General features: G+C 39.9%; 1 protein-coding gene across 1 annotated transcript; it reads left to right on the forward strand.

The window, feature by feature from the left end:
• Positions 1-22: 22 nt before the first annotated feature.
• ABRAXAS2 (abraxas 2, BRISC complex subunit) lies at positions 23-20,164 on the forward strand. Its single transcript, XM_074591100.1, has 9 exons — positions 23-152; positions 1,269-1,359; positions 4,299-4,335; positions 6,924-6,990; positions 9,604-9,794; positions 10,290-10,409; positions 11,080-11,164; positions 13,253-13,367; positions 18,357-20,164. Exons 1-9 carry the CDS (start codon positions 81-83, stop codon positions 18,821-18,823), a joined length of 1,245 nt encoding a protein of 414 aa, XP_074447201.1. The 5' UTR covers positions 23-80; the 3' UTR covers positions 18,824-20,164.
• Positions 20,165-21,235: the final 1,071 nt, after the last annotated feature.

Raw genomic sequence — 21,235 nt, forward strand, 5'->3', positions numbered from 1 at the left:
CGCGCCGCCGCCGGAAGTCGGCGGGCCGCGAGCTCGCGCGGGGGCTTGTGGGATCGGCGGCGGCGGCGGTGGTCTCCATCATGGCGGCTTCCATCTCGGGCTACACGTTCAGTTCCGTCTGCTACTACAGCGCCAACAGCAGCGCCGACCACGTAGGTGCCCGCGGCCGCCGCTGCCTCCCGACGCGGCCCGGGGGGGGGCCTCCCTCGGCCTGCGGGGCTCCCCTCCCTCCCCGAGCAGCCACTGGGCCCGGCCAACGCCGGTCGGGCCCCGGCCGGGGGCAGCCCCCCTGCTGGGCTCCTGCCGGTGACGCGGAGGTGGCCCTCGCAGGCGGAGGTGGCTGCGTGGTGTCGCTCGGTGCCGGTCACCGGTGCGGGGGTGGCTTGCAGACCCGCCCGGTCCCGCCGCTGGCGGGGCCGCCGGCCGCCCTGCGCCTCCGGGGCACGGCGGGTCTGGACGCGGGGCTGCCCCGGCGTGCGGGGAATCGGCTGCAGGCGGCAAACGCCGGTGATAAAGTTGCGGGGGTTTGCCTGCACCTTGCAGTAGATTTCGCTTTTCCGCCCCGGTAACTAACCCCGGTTACAATGCAGAACCGGGGTGTTTCCAAATCCTGCTGTTCTGTTGACAAACTTCTAGTCTGAGCCTGTTCCCTTATCCGTTCACCAGTAAGCGCTGCACTGCTGTTTCAGTGCTTATGCCAAAAGCACCTGATTCCCGCTTATTTTCCTTCCTCGTTTTGGGCAGGGATGGAGAATAAACGATGACTTAAAGTTACCTCCTGAGTTTTATGATCTCTGGTTTTGTTCGGGTTCCAGCCCAATCTCCATTTTTAAATTTGAGTAAGTCTCTGCAGGTGTAAACTCTCCTTCCCCTTAGCTTTGGAGGAACAGAGCAGCAGTGGTGCGCTGCACTGTGCTCAGGCCTCTCCGCCCACCGCATCCTGTGTAGCTGGGGCTGCATCTTTATGTAATCTGGGTTTGCCGTGTATAAGTTGTGTATTACCTACAGAAGCTTTCAGTGGCATGTTATTTTTGGATGACCTGTTCCTATAGTGTTGTGACAGGATGTTGGTAAATCACGAAATCAATGCTCGTAAACCTAAGGACAGGTTATACCTACTGTAACTCAGATATGTATTTCAGATTAAATCTTTGTTTTAATTCTTCCATTTAATGCTAAGAAAGTTACAGTAAATTACTGTATATAATGGTTGGGGGGTTTTTATCCATTTTTAGTGTTTCTTTTCTTTCCCCCCCTTGAAACTGTAGGAAGGATTTCTGCTAGGAGAGGTGAGACAAGAAGAAACTTTTAGCATTAGCGATTCACAGATCAGCAACACTGAATTTCTACAAGTGATTGGTAAGTAGTAGAACTTTGACAAATTCTGAAAGAAGCACTGCTCAGTTTTTCAATTTTCAATAATTCAGTAAGAATTACTTCACTTGTGACACCAGCACAAAATGTTCCAGTCTCTCAAAACCACATTTGTTACAATATTTGTGTGTTTGTGGTTGAGGTGTGAGGAAAGGAAACAGCCCTTTGCTAGATACGGGGGCTTTATGCATCTCCTTTTGTGGAGAAAAGATTGTTCATTGAAGGCAGTTAAATGCATTTCATGAGGGAGAAATTATTAATTTGGGTTGTGGTCCTGCAGGGAGTTTCCTGCTTGATGTGGCTGTCTAAATACAGGCACGTGTTCAAATAAATGCATTGCTTGATTTACTAATACTGAAAAGGGGGCAAATTCCAGTGGGGAGTTTGGATGAATGGCTGGTAGTTGATGACATTGTAAGGTGTCACAGCAAGATTGACCAGGGAATATTTATCAATTTACTTTATTGATAAGCACACGTACTTACTGTACAGCTGATTTGCTGTTGTGAAAAGTGAAAGAAGATCTAAGATCTTGCTGTTAACTGCTGTTGGTTGAAGTAGATATTTTTTACATGAGTGAGATGCTGTTGCATGGTTTTAGCTCTATGGTTTATAGAAAGTAGAAAACCCCTGAAAGTAAATGCCTTTTTTTGGTATACATATATATAACCCCAATGTTAAAATGCATATAAACCTTCTTAAAAAACCCAAATGCATATGTGCCTGGCTTTATGGATCTGATACTAGATAACATAGCAGCATCTGAATAAAACTTAGCTAATACACAAACATCTTGCGATTGACTCTCAAATGTTATTTCCAACAGAGAACTAAAGGTCTCTGAAAGTACATTCTATATTATGTTACATCTCAAGATAGGATTTTGTGTGTGCGTATATAATCAGCATCAAAGTATGGTATAAAGGAAGGCAACTGATAGCTGCATCTGTTCGGACAAAACTAGACATGACTATTCAGTGGTAACTGATCTTGGTTATTGTTGACAGTGTAACACGGTAATGTCAACAACTGCAGCCTCGGTGTGGTTTCATAAACCAAGTGTTTGTGGCGTTAAAAATTATTCCATTTTTAGATAACTCTTCTGTCACATTCCTGGTTACAGTTATTTTCTGAGAAATTACACATGCACACAAACACATACCCCCAGTCCTCCCCAAATGATCTGGGTATTTTTTATTTGCCATACTTTTACTTCAGTATTTTATTCATCAACAATAACTCTTGAACTCCCAGTTCAGCTCATGAACTGATATTGACAATTTTGTGGCATTGTTGCCACAGATGAGTCTTAAAATTCTTAGGTGTCTGCTGTCTCAAAGCTTAGTGGCGTCGTTTGGATATATATGTGCTATATATATCTCTATATAAAATAAGTCAATGTGTAAAACTCAAATTTAGAGTGATGGCTGTCCGTGCATTCTGAGCAGTAGGCGTGTTGCTTCCTGTTTTTCAAAAGACAAGGCCTGTGTAGCAACGTCATAACCCACGAATTAAGTGTGTATTCTCAGGAGTTGCAGTCAGTATATTTGCTGGAGGGAGTTGGTCTGAACTGGAATAATTAAACCTAACTGGCTTTGTTTAGCAAATCGTAGCCACAAATTCCTGTGTGCCAGTGTAAAAATATGGTGTTGATACACTTATAAACAAGTCCAAATATATTCCAAATAAATGAGCTGTAGCAGCAGCATCACGAGGAGTTCTTGCCAGTGAAAATGTATGGTCTCTCAGGCAGTCCGCCTGCCATGGATCAGGGCTGTGTTTTGATAGTGGCTAAATATGCTGAGATGCTAATGTGTGTAGTCTGTTGTTCTTGGGGATTGTGATCTGACTCTGCTGAGATTGCAGTCATGAGCAGCCTGTGACTTTCGGAACAGCAGGTGATGAGTCACTCTCCAGGAAGGAAGAGTCTAAACAAAGTTGTTGCTAAACAACTCCAGTAGGAGCTTGAAATATTATTGCTACGTAAGTGCTGTTCAGTCTGAGCAAATACAGCTTCAGAGAAAAGTTATGTGGTCAAGGGATAATAATATGAATAATTGTTAAGCCGTATTTGGTAAAAAGTTGGGGTAGAGGAGAACTTTAAAGAAGTACTAAATGCCACAAAACTGTAAGTCACGCTTGGTGTTACAGAGATAATGTGAATTGGATTTTTGCTCTTTTCTCGCTCTTCTCCATGGTTACTGACGTGTTACAACCTTTGCTGCTTAAATAAGCATCTTAGCATTTATTAGAACCTCTTCAGCAAAAAAAAAATACTGCTGAGACCTTTTACTACTTTCTATAGCAGAATTATGTATTGTAATTAACCATTTCGGATGGGCTTTTATAGAATCATAGAATGGTTTGGGTTGGAAGGAACCTTAAAGATCATCTAGTTCCAAGCCCCGTGCCACGGACATTCTCGTCATAGGTTCTGTTTTCCTTGCCTGGTTAAATACTCCAGTGTTTAGTGTTTCAGTGATTCCCTTCATCCCTTTTTTTATTCATTGCTGCTGTAATAAACAGTGTATATAAATGCAAGTAAACTGTTGTGGAAAGGTGCATCAAAAAGAAAAAAGAAATCATCAATACCTTTGTGAGGAGATTACAGCTATAAAATGGTATCAGAAGTGTGTATTTGAGGCTCAGGTATATCGAGGTGTATCTGAGCAAGTGTATGTCTTGCTTATTGTTAAAATATTTTCCTCTGTGAAATGGCGGGTTAGGAAGAGCAGCTACTTTTCTGGGTATGGTGCTGTGTCATCAAGTGTTGTTGAGACATTAAGGGCAGCGTGTGGTCTGACACAAATGTTTATTTGTTCAGTAGCTGTGATGTGGAAAGTTCATGCAAGATATGCCACTGTAATTTCTCTTTACCTTGAGCAGTTGGACATATGTCTCTCTCTTTCTGTTTGTTGTTGCAGAAATTCATAACCATGAGCCTTGTTCAAAACTCTTTAGGTAAGCACTTTCTCTTATCTTCCTGTGTTGGCTGCAGAATATAAAAATAGGCAGCTCACTGAAATATATTAGCATTTCAAATGTACCTACCAATGTTTGCATTGTTATCTGATGATATTTACCGAAATACATGTAAATGGCACCAACCGTGATAATGAAAGTATGAGTTTACGGTTTTAGTAATGAGTTTACCTGAGCACTTAGCTTAGGTTCGAAAGGGTGCTGAGGTGACTAGTCCAGGCTTATTTCTCTATCTCCTTGAATTTCCACCTTATGTAGAAATTCACACGTAGGTAGTGGAGGTAGGATAGCAGTCAGGTCAGATCATATCACTCTGGTAATTAGAATGAATGTCAAAACCAATTTAAATTATTTTGGTCTTAAGTTAGCTCTGCTTGAGCCTGAACACTTTGTGTGCACTAATCTTTGTAACTTGCTGGGTTAACAAGTTGTGTTGTAGTTAGCTGTACTGACTTTGACTTGCAGCAACTAATTATTCTGAAACTTCCAGCTTACTATTTATTTTTGCCTTCTGATCTCCGGTACTCCAGAACATAAATTAAATATAGGTCTAATGTATTCTGCTTAACAGCTTCCATCTATTTATATGTGGCTTTTCTCTATAGTCTTCGTTTGTTACACTGTGACGGCTTCTAAATTGCTGTCTAGAAATTCTTTTTAGAAGGAATTCCCAATTAATCTCCTCTTGTCTTTATTTAGAGATTTCCAGCCAATTAAGAAGAGACAGTACCTTAGATGTAATGATTGACATTAGTTACATTAGAGAGAAAAGCTGCAGTCTATCATTTGCTATCTGATAATTACAGAGAGGGTACTCTTAACCCAGTGATTTAAATGCTAGAGACTCCACACATCAAGATAATATCTCAGTGTCTAGTAGACTCCGTCTGATTCCTAGTGATGCTTTGTGCAGCGCATATCAAAACCGATCACGTTTACTGCTTCTCCCCAGTCAAGAAATTGGTTGTTAGTAACTGAGCTGATGGAGGAAGGGGAGGAAGTCTGTATTTCACCGCGAGCTTTCTGCACAAGAAAACGGATGAATTTATTTACATCAGAGCACAGGGGAAACTCTCACTGCTCATACAGCCTTTATCAATACCGGAGCGTGATGCTGGTTTCTCTGTTCCGTTAGTTGTAGCGGATGCTGATTTTGGGGCATTCTGCCTTATCCTTTTGCCTTAAATGTAGCCAGTCAGAGGAGCCCTGTCACTCATCCACTCTGTATTCTTGTAAGCTGGCACTGCCGCTGTTGAGTGTAACAGGCTTGGTTCCAGTGCTTTTACCAACACGTGGGAGCTGAATAAGAAGCAAGGATTTTAAAAAGACTGATTTCTCTCTCTGCAGTTTTCAAATGAATGTGTTTCGTTACGTACTAGTTGCTCATCCCATAGGAAAATTATTTGCATGAAGCACAGAAAGAGAAATAATTGGATATCTGCTACTTACAAGAACGTACAAATACTGTGAACATGAATTGAAAAGATTATGCAAATATTATGTAGTATCTCAAATTAGTAATTACTTGCACTCTTAATATTCGCAGTAACTTGCATCTTGAAACAAATTTTATTTCCACCCTTATTTACCAGCCAAGTACTGAGCTCAGGATTTTCTGTTGTGTGTTTTTTACCCCCACACACAAGAGTTGCGATCATAGACCTCTAAAAGAGAGTGTTTTCCTGCGCAACGTTAGGTGTTAGTGATATCAGCTCTTGAAAGAGACTAAGGACTTGGCAGGTAAGTCAAGGAGGAATCTATTTTCAAATGTTTTTCCTTTTATCATGGAGTGTGATCTACTTGAATTTATAAACCTGTCCGTGTAATAGGTTTGTAAATTCTTGAACCTGTCGTGTCCACAAAATAACAACATGCCAGGGTTTGGGCCTCAGTTCTGTAAGCAGAGCTGTATGGAAAGACTGTGATACTTTGGATTCTTGCTGACCTCGATATAACTGTTTTGGCTTCAAGGGTCCAGTCATGTGAGTCTAATTGCGGGGCTGAAGCTCAAGAAATTGGTTTGTAGTTGCATGTAAAAGGGCCCTGCTTTCCTTTCTTCTTTGGCAGGTAGGCCTCTTATTATCAAAGCAGGGTTTTACAGAACACTGGTCAAAATAAAATTACACAGTCCATTTATGTAGGTACGCCGCCTTGTAGGGGCTGGCTAGGCATCAAACTAATGTGTGCAATGAAGGCATTCTAAAACTAATCATTACAGACTTCTTGTATTTATTACTAGTGGTTTAAAAGGGGGGGTTTCACACCAGCTAGTCTTAGGCATCTGATCTAAATGCTCTGCACCTTCCTCTGTGAGCAACTGCATCTATCTATTCGCTGTGCAGCCAACCTGGGCTTCTAACTGCTCTCCGTATAGCACCCGAATGGGATATCTCAAGTAGGTGGTGTAAATACTGGCCTCTGTTGATAAAGGTAATACTCTAGAAGTTGCTTTGTAATGTATCGAATGCCATCTATTCAAAGAACACTCAAAGTATAAATTATTTACTTTATGTATACTGTGTGTGTAAACTGTGTACCTACCGTTCTCTCTTCCTTTTTTGTTCAAGCTTTTATGACTATGCAGGCAAAGTTAATGAGGAGAGTTTGGACAGGATTCTTAAAGACCGAAGAAAAGTAAGTTTTCTATCTTTTCCCTCCTGTTCTAGTCATTACAGCCTATAAATAGAATGAGCAGTTTTGGAAAACAAACAAAAAAAAGGTAGTTAACTGGAAGAAATATTTTTGTTCATTAATCTGATAGTTTGGTTTTGACCCAAGGTTTGTCTTTCTCCTGTACGGAAGTTGGTGGATTTGTGGTACTTAGGTTAAATTGGGGGCAATGTCTAAATTCCCTGAAGAAATGCAAAGGATTTAAGTTTAGATCTCCAAAAGTGAAGGACTGGTATTAACTCACTCAAATTTCTGAGCTAAACATGTAGCGTTATGATTGTGTACTCTGCTGCTGAAACTAACAAAAATGTAGCTCATCTGAAAATCTGTTCTAAAGAGTTCATTTAAAAGAGTTGTAAGGATGTATTACAGGCTTGTAATTGCAATTTTTGCACTGTCAGTTTTCAACTGGAAAAACTGTTCACTCAGTTATGTCAGATGTTGTAGCTTTATGTCATGCATATGTTGTTAGTAGCACAACTAGTATTAAGAAGGTGAAGTTTTAGGAGTTGTTTGGAGAAGAGTCAAACCTTTTTTCAGTGTTTCATCTCATTCCATACTTGTGCATGGTCTTTCTAATTATTGAATAACTGATTCTGAAGTTCTCATGAAGTGACTCGTCAAAGAGCAGAGCTGCAGGTGTGGTTCCTTATGTAGTGAAGAGAATCCACCAGTCAGCTTGCTCTGGCGAAAGGACGGATGACTGACTTGCATGGTGCAATTTGTGGCAGCTGTGGATGTTTTTAGACCTAGCAGGAAAGCATCACTAGTATATGAATTTGGCTCTTGAGCTCTGGTTAGTGCCAGAGCTAGTACCAAGTAGGGGTGGTTAAAACAAGAACCTTTTTCTTGTTTTATTTATTTTACAAAGCAAACCAATGTCATTACAGCTGCTTGTAGAGCTGCCGATTGCATTTCAGTAGTAGCAGAGCTAACTGTCGAGGCAAGAGCTGTTGGGCTTTTGGGATTTCTTCCTCTACAGGTGACTCAAGTGTAACTTTCACTGCTCTGAGTAAGGATGCCTGCTGTGTGAATTGATCTTCATTATGCAAAGCATGTGATGGCAGTGGCTCGGTTGCTAATTGAATTTGCAGTCTTGACTTTCTGTTCATCTTGCCCACCTGAATTGTGGACTTTGGCTTACAGACAAGTCTTAAGCTGAGGAAGGATCTTTAGGGAAGCAAGTCCTAAATCTGTGCAACTTCTGCAACACTGATCATTGTGATGTTTTTTTCTTATCTGTTTCTTCCAGCAAATGCTCTCAGAATAAACTCCTCTTTGTATACTAATGTATTTACGCTTAATACGTAGGTGCTTTGTCTGTATATTCATGCGTATAGACAGGTACACCTTTATGCTGATAAAGGAGTGAGTTTCCAGTCTCAGATCCTGAATTCTGTTACCCTGTAACTCTACAGAGCATATTAAGTTCCTCTTCAGGAGACAAAAAACATAATTAAAAAATGTTTGCCTCCCACTAGTTTTCAGTTGAATTTTGTTTTGTTAGGGACCTGCCTTGCAGGGAGACTCTACCAAGATGTGTTATCTGCTGAGAAAGCAAGCAAAACTGAGGAAATTTAAACTTGCAAGTGTCATGTGACTCAAGCACCACAGATTTAATGACATTAATTGTTATAATGTCAAAAAAGAAAGAAATATTGCTGTCTGGGAACCCAGGCAGTCTTGTATTCTCTTTTGTTAGCAAACTAAACACATTTTATTGTGTTCAGACTAAGTAATTGTACAGATTTACTATAAAAAGTTAAAATCAATGCTTCTAACTTTTTTATTTAACATAGGAGTTATGTTGTTTAATATATAGAATCTGCTTTATTCCACTGAATATATACATGCAGTCTTAATGCATCACTACATGATAGTGTCTATTCCTGGGACTCTTCCTAAACCAAATTGTTCATGATGTGTCCTTTTTCATTAATCTCTTAAATTAAATGTTAGTTTACATGAAGTAAAGGAGTTAAATGCTTATTGTGTTCAAAATAATCATTGAATTGGAATGGCTCTTATCTGATGTGCGTACGACTCTTTCACAATTTGATACACAACGAGATAGTTTTGTTGTTGTACACAGCAGATTAGTCCCGTGTGTCTCATGAAGAGACATGAATTTGCAAATATGTTTGTGAAGCGCTGAAAGTGTCTTACAAAGCGATAGAAGCGAATAGGCAGTTGGAATATTTAGGCTAAAGAAAACCCACATTTACTGTGTTTGAAAACAGCTCAAGTCTAATAATTGGAAGATGCTCCAAGGTTTGTTGCTAAAATTAAGCAATTGAAGTATATCGGAAGTGGGATCCTGAATGCCACTGAGGTTGCACAGGTGTTTGTAGCGTAATAAGGTGGAGCAATTAATAATCGTGTTGTAACAGGTTGTCACTTGTTTCGGGTTATTTAATAGGTGCAAGCCTCTAGTAATTCAGTCTGATTTTGTTGCAATAAAGCTATTGGCTAATTCACGTGATACCATGGTTTTAGCAACTTTATTCTTGGAAGGTAAAGCTGTATTTTTCAGCTAATACTTTGTTGGGTTTTTTTTCTGATGTACTTTGATTACAGAACGTTATTGGATGGTACAGATTTAGGAGAAACACTCAGCAGCAAATGTCATATAGAGAGCACATCATTCACAAACAGCTGACACACATTCTTGGAGTGCCTGATCTTGTCTTCCTTCTCTTCAGCTTCATTTCCACTGCAAATAACTCCACACATGCTTTAGAATACGTGCTTTTTAGACCAAACCGAAGGTAAGCAATCTCTGTGTCTGAACCAATCCTCCTTTTTTGTTCTGCTTCCTATTGCTTTTCTTTAAACTATTTTGAAATTTGTACAATTGCACATAAAGAAAGCTTTGTGACTGTGAAGTGATGTCTTGGTGTACGATTGTTAGTGCTGACAGCTTCTTTAATATTTTTTAAATATTTTAAGAGAAATCAGATGTCAGTACCATGTTTCTTATAATAGACATGCATGTAGCTTCCCCCTTCTTGTATCTGCGGTAGTTTGAATGCACAGTTAGAAGCTTCGAAGAGGTACAGAGGTAGGTCCATCTCAAGGCAGTTTTTGATCATGCATTCATTTTGAACACAACTTCTAATATTTTGCAGCTTTTATAACAAACCTAATGCAGAAGCTTTGAAATTAGATGAGTTGTGATCATCAGGGAGGTGGGATGATAGCAAGGCTATTGTAAAGAATCTTCTGAATATGAATTAAGAAGTCTTTCTGAACTTTCTCTACAGGTATAATCAAAGGGTGTCACTTACTATTCCTAATCTAGGCAACACTAGTCAACAGGAATACAAAGTTTCTTCAGTGCCAAATACTTCTCAGAATTATGCCAAAGTTATTAAGGAACACGGGTAAGGATTTTTCATTTGCAAATGCAGTACAGTCATCAAGCTCTACCTTCTGTACCTTCCAAAGAATACTACAAATATGCATTTCAAGCAGGAAAAAAATAGTTGTGAAGGAGAATGGTCAGTTCCTGGTGGCTTTTGTCCTGCTTAGAATTGAATCTTTTAGAAGAACAAAGGGGACTCGCTAATCAGAAAAGCAGAGTTGGTATGGCCAGTCGTGCTGTGGGCCCTTTGGCTGGAAGTTTCTTACTTGATTTCCACCCACCCCTCAAAGAATTCTGTGTGCAAGCTTGATTTAAAACTTGAACTCTGACTTGAAAGTGTTGAAGTCCTGTTGTTTTTCGTAAGTAATTTAAATTAAAGGCTGTAAATGCAAAGTAGCTCTTCTGACTATTAACAGTGAAATGATACAAGCTTAAAGATTTCTGCACGTTTAGTCTCGTTCAAATGGGACTTTACTGTTCCAAAAGGAATTTTGATATTGAATATGCTGCTGTTCAAATTTTGGTTCTTGGGAGTATGGTACATTTTTAGCAATATAAAATAAAATACATTTTAGAAATATAGTGCTAGACTGCTTAACAGCAATTCAAAGACAGCATGAGCTAGCAACTTAGCAACTTCTTTTGTCTTTTCTAACTAATGATTTCTGCTTTTTTTTTTTTTTTTTTAGTACTGATTTTTTTGACAAAGATGGAGTGATGAAGGACATCAGGGCTATATATCAGGTTTATAATGCACTTCAGGAAAAAGTACAGGTAATTTCCTTTACTTAATATTGGTTTGTATGTGTGTGGCATCTTTTGTTTGTCCGTGGGTTAAACCAGGAGTGGGGGAGATGGAGATTTTTAGAGCTCGTAAACAATTTATTAGGAACTGTAGGAAAATAAGTTTGACTTGAATAATGAAATGTGTCAGTTTCTATTTAATGTGTGCATTTGCAGTGGCTGCTGTAAAAGTGGTTGAAACTGATCTCAATTCTTTCTCTTTTGCAAGTAAGAATGACTTAATGCTTAGTGATTGCTGGGAAATGCTAGCTATTTTTAAGAGTACGCATTAAAGAAAAGCCTTGCTGAAGGCTGTAGGAATTTGCACAGGTTTAAAGGCTTGCCTGCGTGAGTCTAAAAATGACTCCTGGCTCTTGGTATGTAGCATGCAGCAAAGAGCTCCATCTGTTAGTTAAAACTTGTGAATGTTTTGTGTGGAGCATGAGTGAATTCTGCTCCAAATGTGGCAAAGCATCTGAAAGCGCCTTGAGTGTCAAATCTACTAAATGTAAGCTTGTCAATTCACAGCTTGTCCTATGTGAAGAGCCGCGGCGCCGTGCTGCCTCGGGAGCACACACACATCTGCTAATTGTGCTGTAGTCACAGATTATTTCTAGGCTTTCCCCTTACATCTGCCCTGGAGGGATTTGTGTCTCTGCTCCAGCTCAGTTTTGCTGGTTGGCACGTACAGCAGAGAGAGAACAAGGCAGTCATCGCTCCAACCATCCCCTGACCCTGCTTCCATGGGAGAACGACTATTTCTCTGTTAGAACAACTTTCTAACCTGCCTTGTAAGATGGATAACTTACATCGAGAACGCAGACAGCTTTCATGCCAGCTTCAGGAGATATGAAAATTTGTTTTCAGAGGTCTATCCCATTAGCTAATGGTATTACTCCTGTAATGCTGTTTTTGCTGAGAGTGCTTATATCCTTTCATGCTCTTGCTGTTGTTTGAATTAGTGTCTGGTTAAATGGAAAATATAACATCATCAGGGAGTTGTCTTCCTACCTGTTAAAAGTATGACTTTGTTGTATTTCACCATGTAAATCATGCTGTTGTATGTTGTTTACAGAGCTTAAGAGTAACTTAGGTGTTAGCTAACTTGAGAAACTTCTATCTTTAAAGTGAATGTTTCACAGAGAATATTACAGGACTGGAAATAAGTTTTCTGGTAAAGCAGCTGAGACACATGTATTTGCAGTATTCACCAGTTAGTTGGGAGGGGAGGATTTAAACTTTATAAGCTCCTAAAAATTAGATATAGAACTGAAAGCATAGTTAATGTTTTTCAGCTCTGTAGGTAAGATCACAAACAGTAACCTTTTGGAGAAGAAGCAGTAAATGGCTGGTGACTTACTGTGTAAGACTCATCGGTGCTTTTTAGAGTCACTCGTGTTTAATGATAATGACCAATACTTAATTTCTGAAGAAGTAAACGATATCCAGTATAACATGGTTAGATTAAAAAAGAAATCAATATTATCCAGAACTGTTTTTAAACTTGGATACTTCTGTGAAAATTTAATCTTCATTTCCTAACCGGTATAGGAAAATCGTGTTGAAAAAGTCTTGTTTATTTAATAGAGGTATCAGTTAGGCGATCAGCTTGGGACAGTTGTCTCTCGAGTCGAGTGTTTCATACCCCGAGTCAAATTTGGCCTAGTACAAAAAGCATGCACCTTCATGCTACGTTTTAAAACCATGCTGCTATAGTATCATTGGTGTGCTAACAACAGTGCAGTTAAAATTAAAAAACAAAACAAAACAACCCACAGCCAAAAAGGTCAAGTCTTTTCCACCAAGTAGGAGTAACTAACTTTGGATCTTATTACAAATCTTCCTGTGCTGATAAACTATTTGGAAATGCTTTTCCTATCATGCAGCAGTTGGAAATTGGCAGCAGCCAGTGAAGAAAACAATCCTCAGGTTGGATATTGTGCTCTGATACAGTTAACTCCTGCTCTTCGTTTTGTGCTTTTAATGGCTTCGTGTTTGGTCGTAGCTTTATTAATGTTGTCATGGAAGTCTTTCCTGTATTTTTGCAAAATTTTAGCATATCTTATGTTTTCCTCCTAGGCAGTATGTATAGATGTAGAAAAAAGCGAACGTGTTGTTGAATCCTTTCAAGCTGATGTAAACAAGTTAAAAAGGCAAATCGCACAAAAGAAAAATGAAAAAGAACAAGAAATAAGTAAGTTTCCTTTTAATTTATTTTTTTTCAGAAGCAGACGCTGTGAGGACAGAACACTTCGTAGAATTATTTTGAGTTATTTTCCTGATAGCTCATAGCAAAAGAAAAAAAAACCACACTGGGAAGGGCATATGGTGGCTTTATGTTTAATGATACCTGAACTGTGAAAGTATACGTACTGCGGATATTTTTATAGGAGTCATGCGATGTTAGCAAACTTAAAACATAGGAGAGAGACAAAGCTAAAGAACGAGAAAGTCAGTTTTGGAAATAACACAGGAAAAGACCAGTTGTAGGGTAGGAAAAGTGGAGCAAAGCCAGGAATGGAAAAAGCAAATCTAAACACTGGAGAGATTCCTTTTTGCAGTACTACGTAGAAAGAGGGTACTGTGTTTACAGACCAGTAGTTGTCAATGTTTTTTTGAAATCTTTATTCCCTTCCCCACTCCCCGACCCTATCCCCAAATACAAGCCCAGTGCTAATTAAGTGAGAGTTCAGTTCTGTTACTGGACACCAGACAAACCGGGTGAATGAAGACGAGTGCGTAAGTGATGAATATTGGTGTAGATCATCTGAAGTGTTGTCTAGGTGATTTTTGACCTTGCAGCTTTTAGTGGATGAATCAGTTTTTTCACCACTGATTTAGTGGAGACCATCTACGTTTTTATGCTCCGCTCCCACTTCATAGTTACTGAATTCTATTTTTGTCAGCATTTTTTCATTATTTGCTGACTTTGTGGTGAACATGATTAGCGTTGAAATATCACTTTTCAATGTTGAACTAAATCTTCCAAAAAGTCCATTTTGAAGTCACTCCTATATTCAGGAGTACCTGCTAGGAAGTGGAAGAAACTATTTAAATGCAGAATATTGTTGGAATTCGCTTACCTGTTTTAAGTACCATATCATCACTGATAGGGATTTCAATCTGTATTACTTTTAATTCCTTGAAGCTACAGAAATATTGTCCTTCTTGCAGTGTGTTGGGGGGATTAATTTGGGGGGAAGCCAAATCAGGTAGTTCTTTGGTTTATTCAAGGCAATAGGGGCATCATGGTCTTCTCTTTCTAGCGAAGCTCTAAATGCAGAAATTATACTTCTGGGTTTTGAAGGCCTATATTAGTATCGAGTTGATTTGGTTTAAGTTTGCATGTTGCAAATAGGTGCCATTAAAAATCCATGGTTTTATTAGAGTTCGTTCTGCATTCTGTATTAATAATACGAGTTCTCATAGTATGCATTTCGGACTGGTAGGGATATTCATATTGTATTCATTTTTTTATTTTTTTTTTTTTTCCCCCTTTTGCTGCTCCATAATTTTCTGAATCAGTGAGACCTGTTGTGCGAGCATGCTTGGCTGGTTGCCACATTTTCCCTCCTTCCTAAAAATTGAATATGGCTTCAGGAGGCTTTTGCTTAGTGGTAGATAGGTTTTGTGAAGAGCCTGGACATTACCAAGGAGACATTGCTGATCTAATTTAATTTGTGAGTGTAAGGGAAGACTGAAGGTAGAGAGTAAGAGCAGAGAATAGGCAAACAGGAAGTAATATTTAAAAAAAAAAAAAAAATCATAAAAAAATGATATATTTCAGCAAACACTGCCTCTCTTTTTCCATGTTTTGAAATGATAAGAAAATAACCAAATTTTGTACTTTTAGCTACAAGATGTTTTTTAGTATTTGTGTATCTTGTTATCTAAAGCTGTGTCTGAGGCTAACAGGTGGTTTAGATGAGTTCACTCCCTAAAGCGTGCAATAGGCCCCTCTGCTGTTACGACCGGATACTTTTACTTTCTCCTGGCAGCAAGATCCTGTTATCCCATTTTTAGAGCGAAAGTCTGATCTGTCAGCCCACTTCTCTAAGGTCCTTCCTTCCCTGAACCTCAAAGCTAAGGTAAAGAGCAGCATCAGCCACAGAGCGTTTGGAGGGTGGAAGCGGTGTGAGTCGCTGCTGTTTCCTGCTTGGCTGCGGATGAAACAGCCGGGGAACTGCTACTACGCGAGCTAGTGAGAAGCGGAGATGGGTGTTTAGCGTGGCTGGAGCTGATCCCAGCCCATATGGCAGAAGACAGGGGAGGAGGAGGAGGAAGAGGAAGAGCAGTCGGTGCTAGCCCCTAGATACTACCAGTGGGATGCGAATGCCGGACTGAAAATTTATGCCAGAGCAGATAGTCGTGTGAGAGGGCTGAAACAAGAAAACACGCAGCTTGTATCTCTGCAATATTTTTAGGCGTGAGTAGCTAAATACTGAAGCTGGCCTTCTGTTCTCTCGCTTACTCAATATTGAGAGAATTTCCTTGGTTTTAGTGAGTTAAATGTTCCAGTTAATCACTCTCTGAGCTGGAGGAAAAGGGCGCATTTGATTCAAATTCCTGCGGTAGCGTTGTATGAAAGTTTGTTATTCTTACAAATTTTTGGTTAACAGGTTAAGACTTTAACACTCTAGCATAAAAGTCTGTTGAGACTTTACTTGCCAGATCACTGGATTAATTTTGTACGCGTAGTAGCACGTCCTAGGGTATAGCGAGTGCGGTGCGCTTCCTGGGTGCCAGGAAATCTCCCATGGCAGTTCTCGTGTTGTGGACCGAAACTGGAGTGCTGTTACGTAGCCACTTGAGGGAATACGCTCTTTTTATTGCTGAAGAGATACCTCCATTGACTTGATTAAAGCAACCCTTCAGCCTTGATTTTTGCTTTTTCCAGAAGTGTGGTGTTACAGTAAGTAGAGCTGATACCATTTTGTCTGTCGCTTAGCTGCAAGGCAGCTTTACGTACACCGGGTGTCAATTCTGACAGATTTTTGGAGGTTAATAATTGGTTAGAAACCAGTTAAAAACTTAAGTCTATCCCAGTGCTTAACAAACCTTTCTGCAAGGAAGTTTTTCCTTGTGTCTAATGTATCATACTCTAATTTAAGCTGCCTTCTGCTTACCTTTCCACAGCAGCCTCTTATGTACATTTGAAGACTTAAACTATTTCCTCAGTCTTCCCTAATTATCCCTGTTATTGCAATCTTTGCTCTTAAGTCATATCTAGACCTCTAATGAGTCCTTTTCTTTTGTAGAGTTTCGCCAGTTTTTCCCCTCTTTCTTAAACTGTGGTGTTCAAAATTGGAGAGAGTATTCCAGTTGTAGTCTTAACCACTACAGCACGTACTAAAATAATACTTATCTGTTTCTCAACAGCTGAGCACACTTAATGCATGAGGATATTTATATCTACATAAATCAACAGTAAACCTGTGTTTCTTTTCTGCAGAAGGATGTAACTGTTCCTCATTTTGCAGTTCGTTATTCCTGTGCCTGTCTTATTTATTCTTAAATTATTTTTCAAATCATCTCATTTAAGATCACTTTTGAATTATTACTAGCATAGCACTATCTGTAATTTTAATAAGGATGTGCTGATTAAATTCCATCATTTAGGTTGTTAATGCGAGCATGGTTCCGGTGCAGAGCTGTGGGAGCTTCATCTTGATGCGTCTTTCCAATGTGACTCTTAACCATTGCAATAGTTCTTTAACCAGTTCTTCAGCTGTTGGGGTTTTTTTCAGTCCTCATAGTGCTTAAATTACTGTCCGCTCATTATGAAACATGGAGAGTCTGTGAAATCCTTAAAGGCGAGACACGTCTGTGGCTGTTGGTCTTGCTTTGATTTTTAAAACCATGTGGACTGGAAAGAGAGCCTGTCCTTAGCGGACAGATTTATTTATAGCGACTCTCTAACTGTACAATTACCTGAATAAACGTCAGGACATGGAAGTGGTGGGTTTACCCGTTAGTGTGGCTTCTTGTAGGGAACAGATTTCCGTGATTGTGTCCGACTTTTCCAGGCACAGCGAATGACATACCTTACCAGTGGTGTACCAGTGCGAGAGCCTTGTTTGTGGGTCACTGGGCTGGGGATCTGGGAACACGGGTTCAAAGGATGGTTCTTGCTCAGCTAGCTAGTTAGCAGTCTGAATATGAGATACCCTGTGAGGACAGACGTTTTGGCTAGCAGAATGTGAGTATGATGCACGGTGGTCTCAGCGGCCCACTAGGCTAATCACAGGCATAGGGACGGAAAGTTTTTAAAACAATAATTTGAGAGAAGAAGACAAGGTAACTTCTTTGCTGGCGTTCATGAAATTTTTCCCTAGCACAAGGGGCATTGTAAGAGGAAGTACAGAAGTGTGATTTTTTTTAAAATGTATTATCAACAGTAAGAGCTGATTATGGTCTGATCAAAACTGAGTCAAGCTTTGTACTTGACATAGGTGGAGAGGAGCAGGCACGATGAGCCCTTTCAGAGCTGCTTTTTGATGTGAGAAGGAGCAGAGAAATACAGAGAGAAGATGAGGTGGAAAGAGCAACAGGTTATGGAATGGAAACTTCCTGTAGCTTTGGTTTTTAGGGGACTTAAACTGGAGGAGATGAACTGTACAGGATGACCGTGCACATAAAAATGGAGCACACTTGCACTTCGATAGTTTATTTGCTTTCTGACACGTTTTGTTTTTGAAATGGGATCATTAGGATAAGCAAGTTGTGCTAATACTGATGAGTTTCAGGGATGTAATGCTAAATTGAGGCAAAATGAAATTTATAGAGATCTTTTAGCTTTTGTTGCCGTGTTTTCTTTAAGACAATAAATTGGGTTGTAGTAACTAAGCACAGTTAGTCTATAAATAATGTTCTCAAATCGGAGCTCAGAGAGTGGGATGGGGGTAGTAAGCAAGATCTGACAGGATGATGGTTAGGGATAGTGTCTCACGTAGTCAGCAATACAAAAATCAGAATTGCCAAAGATGAGTAGGGGAGACGGAGAGGAAAAGAGCCAGTGCTGGAGTTTGAAAGCAAGGCCAGGGCTGACCATTTAATAATAACAAGCAGAAGGAAAGAAGAGAGAAGAGCTGGGGGCCGGATGGGTGTGGTGCACAACGGCTGGGTGGTGGAAAGTCTATTGCAAAGCAAGCATTAAGTACCGTAACGTTCTTTGCTTTTGTAGGAATGCAGCAGGCAATTTTAAGCAGGCAAATGCCAACAGATAACTTGGAACCTATGTTTGTTCCACGAATGTCCTACACTGGATTTGCTGTGGAAGGCTGCACACTTGAAGATTCCGATGTCTCCGATCCTCCCCCTCCGTATTCCGATTTCAATGCGACCAATCAAGAAAGTACTGTTGGTCACGCTCTCCTAGAAGGCAATGTTTTTATGCCTCGACCTCAAGCAGTAGGTTCTTCCAGTTATGTTTCCACAAATGCAGGATTGAAATATTCTGGTAATGGAGCATCCATGCCATCTTCCCAAAGAGCGGTTGGTGACAATGTTGACGAATCAGAAGACAGTGATTATGAAAATTTGCTTGAACCTACAGAGTCCTCTGACAGTGAATACTCACAGACAAGGGATTCACGACCTTCAGCACATCCTGATGGCGATTCCAGGAACGCTCAAACTTCTCAGATTTGATAGGGAGGGGAAAAAGAAATCCACGTGACACTGTTTTTTCATCATTGTTACAGAGAGATTTTGGGGATTGAACCTGGAGGAAATGAACTACACAGGATTACTGTGCACACAAAATGTAGAAGACTTGCACTAGATGGTTTATTCACGTTGTGATACATTTTGCAAGTTTTATAATGGAATCATTAGGATAATCAAGTTGTACTAATACTGATGAGGTTCATGGATGTACTGGTGAATTTAGGCAGAACAAAATTTATAGAGATCTTATAGCTTTTGTTGCCGTATTTTCTTTAAGACAATAAATTGGGATGTAGTAACTAAGCACAGTTAGTCTACAAATAATGTTCTCAAATCAAAAACTTACCTCTTGCACTATCATGCCTTGAATTTTAATTTTTGAAAGGGAATAGATATATCAGCCGCCTTCAAAATAGCTTTCTATGGTAAGCCAGATTGGCCTTTGCAAGCAAAGAAATTTTGATAATTCTGAGAAGCCTGATTGGAACCGATGTGGTCCACCACCTTCTATCGGCATGCTCTTTTAACAGAGAAGGGGTTTGTTTCGATTTTTTTACTAGCAGAATGTGTGTATCACTTACAATGATGGTTGCCTTTTTTTCTGTAAAGGGTGGGGGGGGGGTGGGACGACTGGTAAATCATCCAAATGAATGTCATAAATATAATTATTCTGGTTTCGCTGGGTTTACAATGACTTTATGCCACACTAGCCTCATTTATTGTCTCATTTGTTATTTTAGCGTACGTACGAAGTGCACGTACAGGAGTAAATGACTGACAGAAGTAGTAAATTCCATCATGATTGGACTTCGGAGTCTGCAAATTACAAACATCAGAGACTGCTTCTTGCATTTTATTTGCATCTGAATATTGGATTTACGCTTCTAGATGAGTTATTTTATGTAATAAATAGGGGATAGGGTAGGAGAAGATTGTTTGGAGAGTCCCCTGGGTTTATTACCTCTTTTCCTCTGGGTGAAATGTGTAAATGATTATTTTAATTTGAATTACAGCTCTTGTCAGAAAATTGCTGTTTGGGATAAATGAAGTGTGGTATATTTAGAGAATTTCATGTTTGGATGCACTTACTTTTATTTAAATACTGCTTGTATGCTAACGTTGCCCAAAATATGTGAAATTGTGCCACTAAGAAGTTTGTATTATTGGACTTAATCCCTGATCTGTGAATGAGAAAAATCCACATTTTAAGATGAGGTAATCTTAAGCATTTATCACTTTGAGGTGTGAATAACCAATTCTTTGGTTTACACCCAGAAGAACAAAGCAGTCGCTTAAAAGTTTAAATACATCGGATTTAGAAAAGACTACCGTTTCGGTCTGTGTCGTATATGTAGGCAAAAGTCTGTTCGTTAGCCTCTCCTTACCTGTACTAAATTAAGCAAAATTACTTTGGAAAAAAACCGAGGTGTTAAAATCGCCACTCTCCTATCGAGCATTTCCACCTTTCAACATCTAGCGGTCTGTTTTAACTATTTTACATTCTTCTCATTAGCCTTAACTTGATGCATTTTGTCTTCGAGCGTCGCAACCCATTCAAGCGAGGACTTGCCCTGGTGTCACCGCTGGCTGTCGCCAGGTGCCGGCGGTCCAGGTGCTCGAGACGTGTGTGTGTCAAAATCAGAATTGACGAGATGGCAACTACCGTCTTCTGGGGTTTTTTTTGGTTTTTTTTTTTTTCCTTCCGCACAGAAACCTGCAAAATGTACATCTCTGACAAAGCAGTTAAATGTGACAATAAAATCTTATTTAATCCTGTAAGTTACATTTTTAATATCTCTCAGGTTCCACGTCGGTGAAATAACTCGCCAGAACACAGAAGTGCAGCTCAAAATCGGGGATTTGTTAAAGCCAGTCTGTCTGATGGAGTAAGAGGGGGTTTGATGGAAGGGAGAGAGGGTGGCGCTGTCCCGCGCGTGTTGCATACGTGCCACGATGTCAGGGTGATGCAACCTTGAGTACTGGAATCTTTTAATAACAAAAAATGTGTTACGTTCGACATGGTTTTACATACAACATGTAGGGGATTGGAGGCGGAACCAGTATGTAATTGTGCTCTAGCCAGTGCCTGTCTGCAGGTACTTCCTTTTACTCTAATTGCTTATTCATAAGAACAAAGGATGTGCTTTTATTTAAGTTTTTTTTAAAATTCAGATAATATTCTGGTAAAAATACTCATGAACAGACTTGGCAGTTTTCATCACAGTCCTGTTAGAAATGATGGTGTTGGTTTGTGATCTTCCTGAAGGTATTAGGGAGCAGCTTTAATCATAAAGAAAACCGGAGCTTTGTACCCACGAAGTACCAGGTTTCCGCGTCTGACTCGTGAAGAGTTCCTTTGGCGATTCTCGGGAGCACCAAGCCTGGTAGCAATGT

Source organism: Larus michahellis, chromosome 6 (assembly GCF_964199755.1).
Source record: "Larus michahellis chromosome 6, bLarMic1.1, whole genome shotgun sequence".
Classification (NCBI taxonomy): Eukaryota; Metazoa; Chordata; class Aves; order Charadriiformes; family Laridae; genus Larus; species Larus michahellis.

Excerpts from the sequence above, each read along its gene's own strand:
- ABRAXAS2 (XM_074591100.1), top strand. The coding sequence starts at position 81 with ATGGCGGCTTCCATCTCGGGCTACACGTTCAGTTCCGTCTGCTACTAC. Across the intron at positions 153-1,268 it reads CCAACAGCAGCGCCGACCAC|GAAGGATTTCTGCTAGGAGA; the intron begins GTAGGTGCCCGC and ends TTGAAACTGTAG. Across the intron at positions 13,368-18,356 it reads TGAAAAAGAACAAGAAATAA|GAATGCAGCAGGCAATTTTA; the intron begins GTAAGTTTCCTT and ends TTGCTTTTGTAG.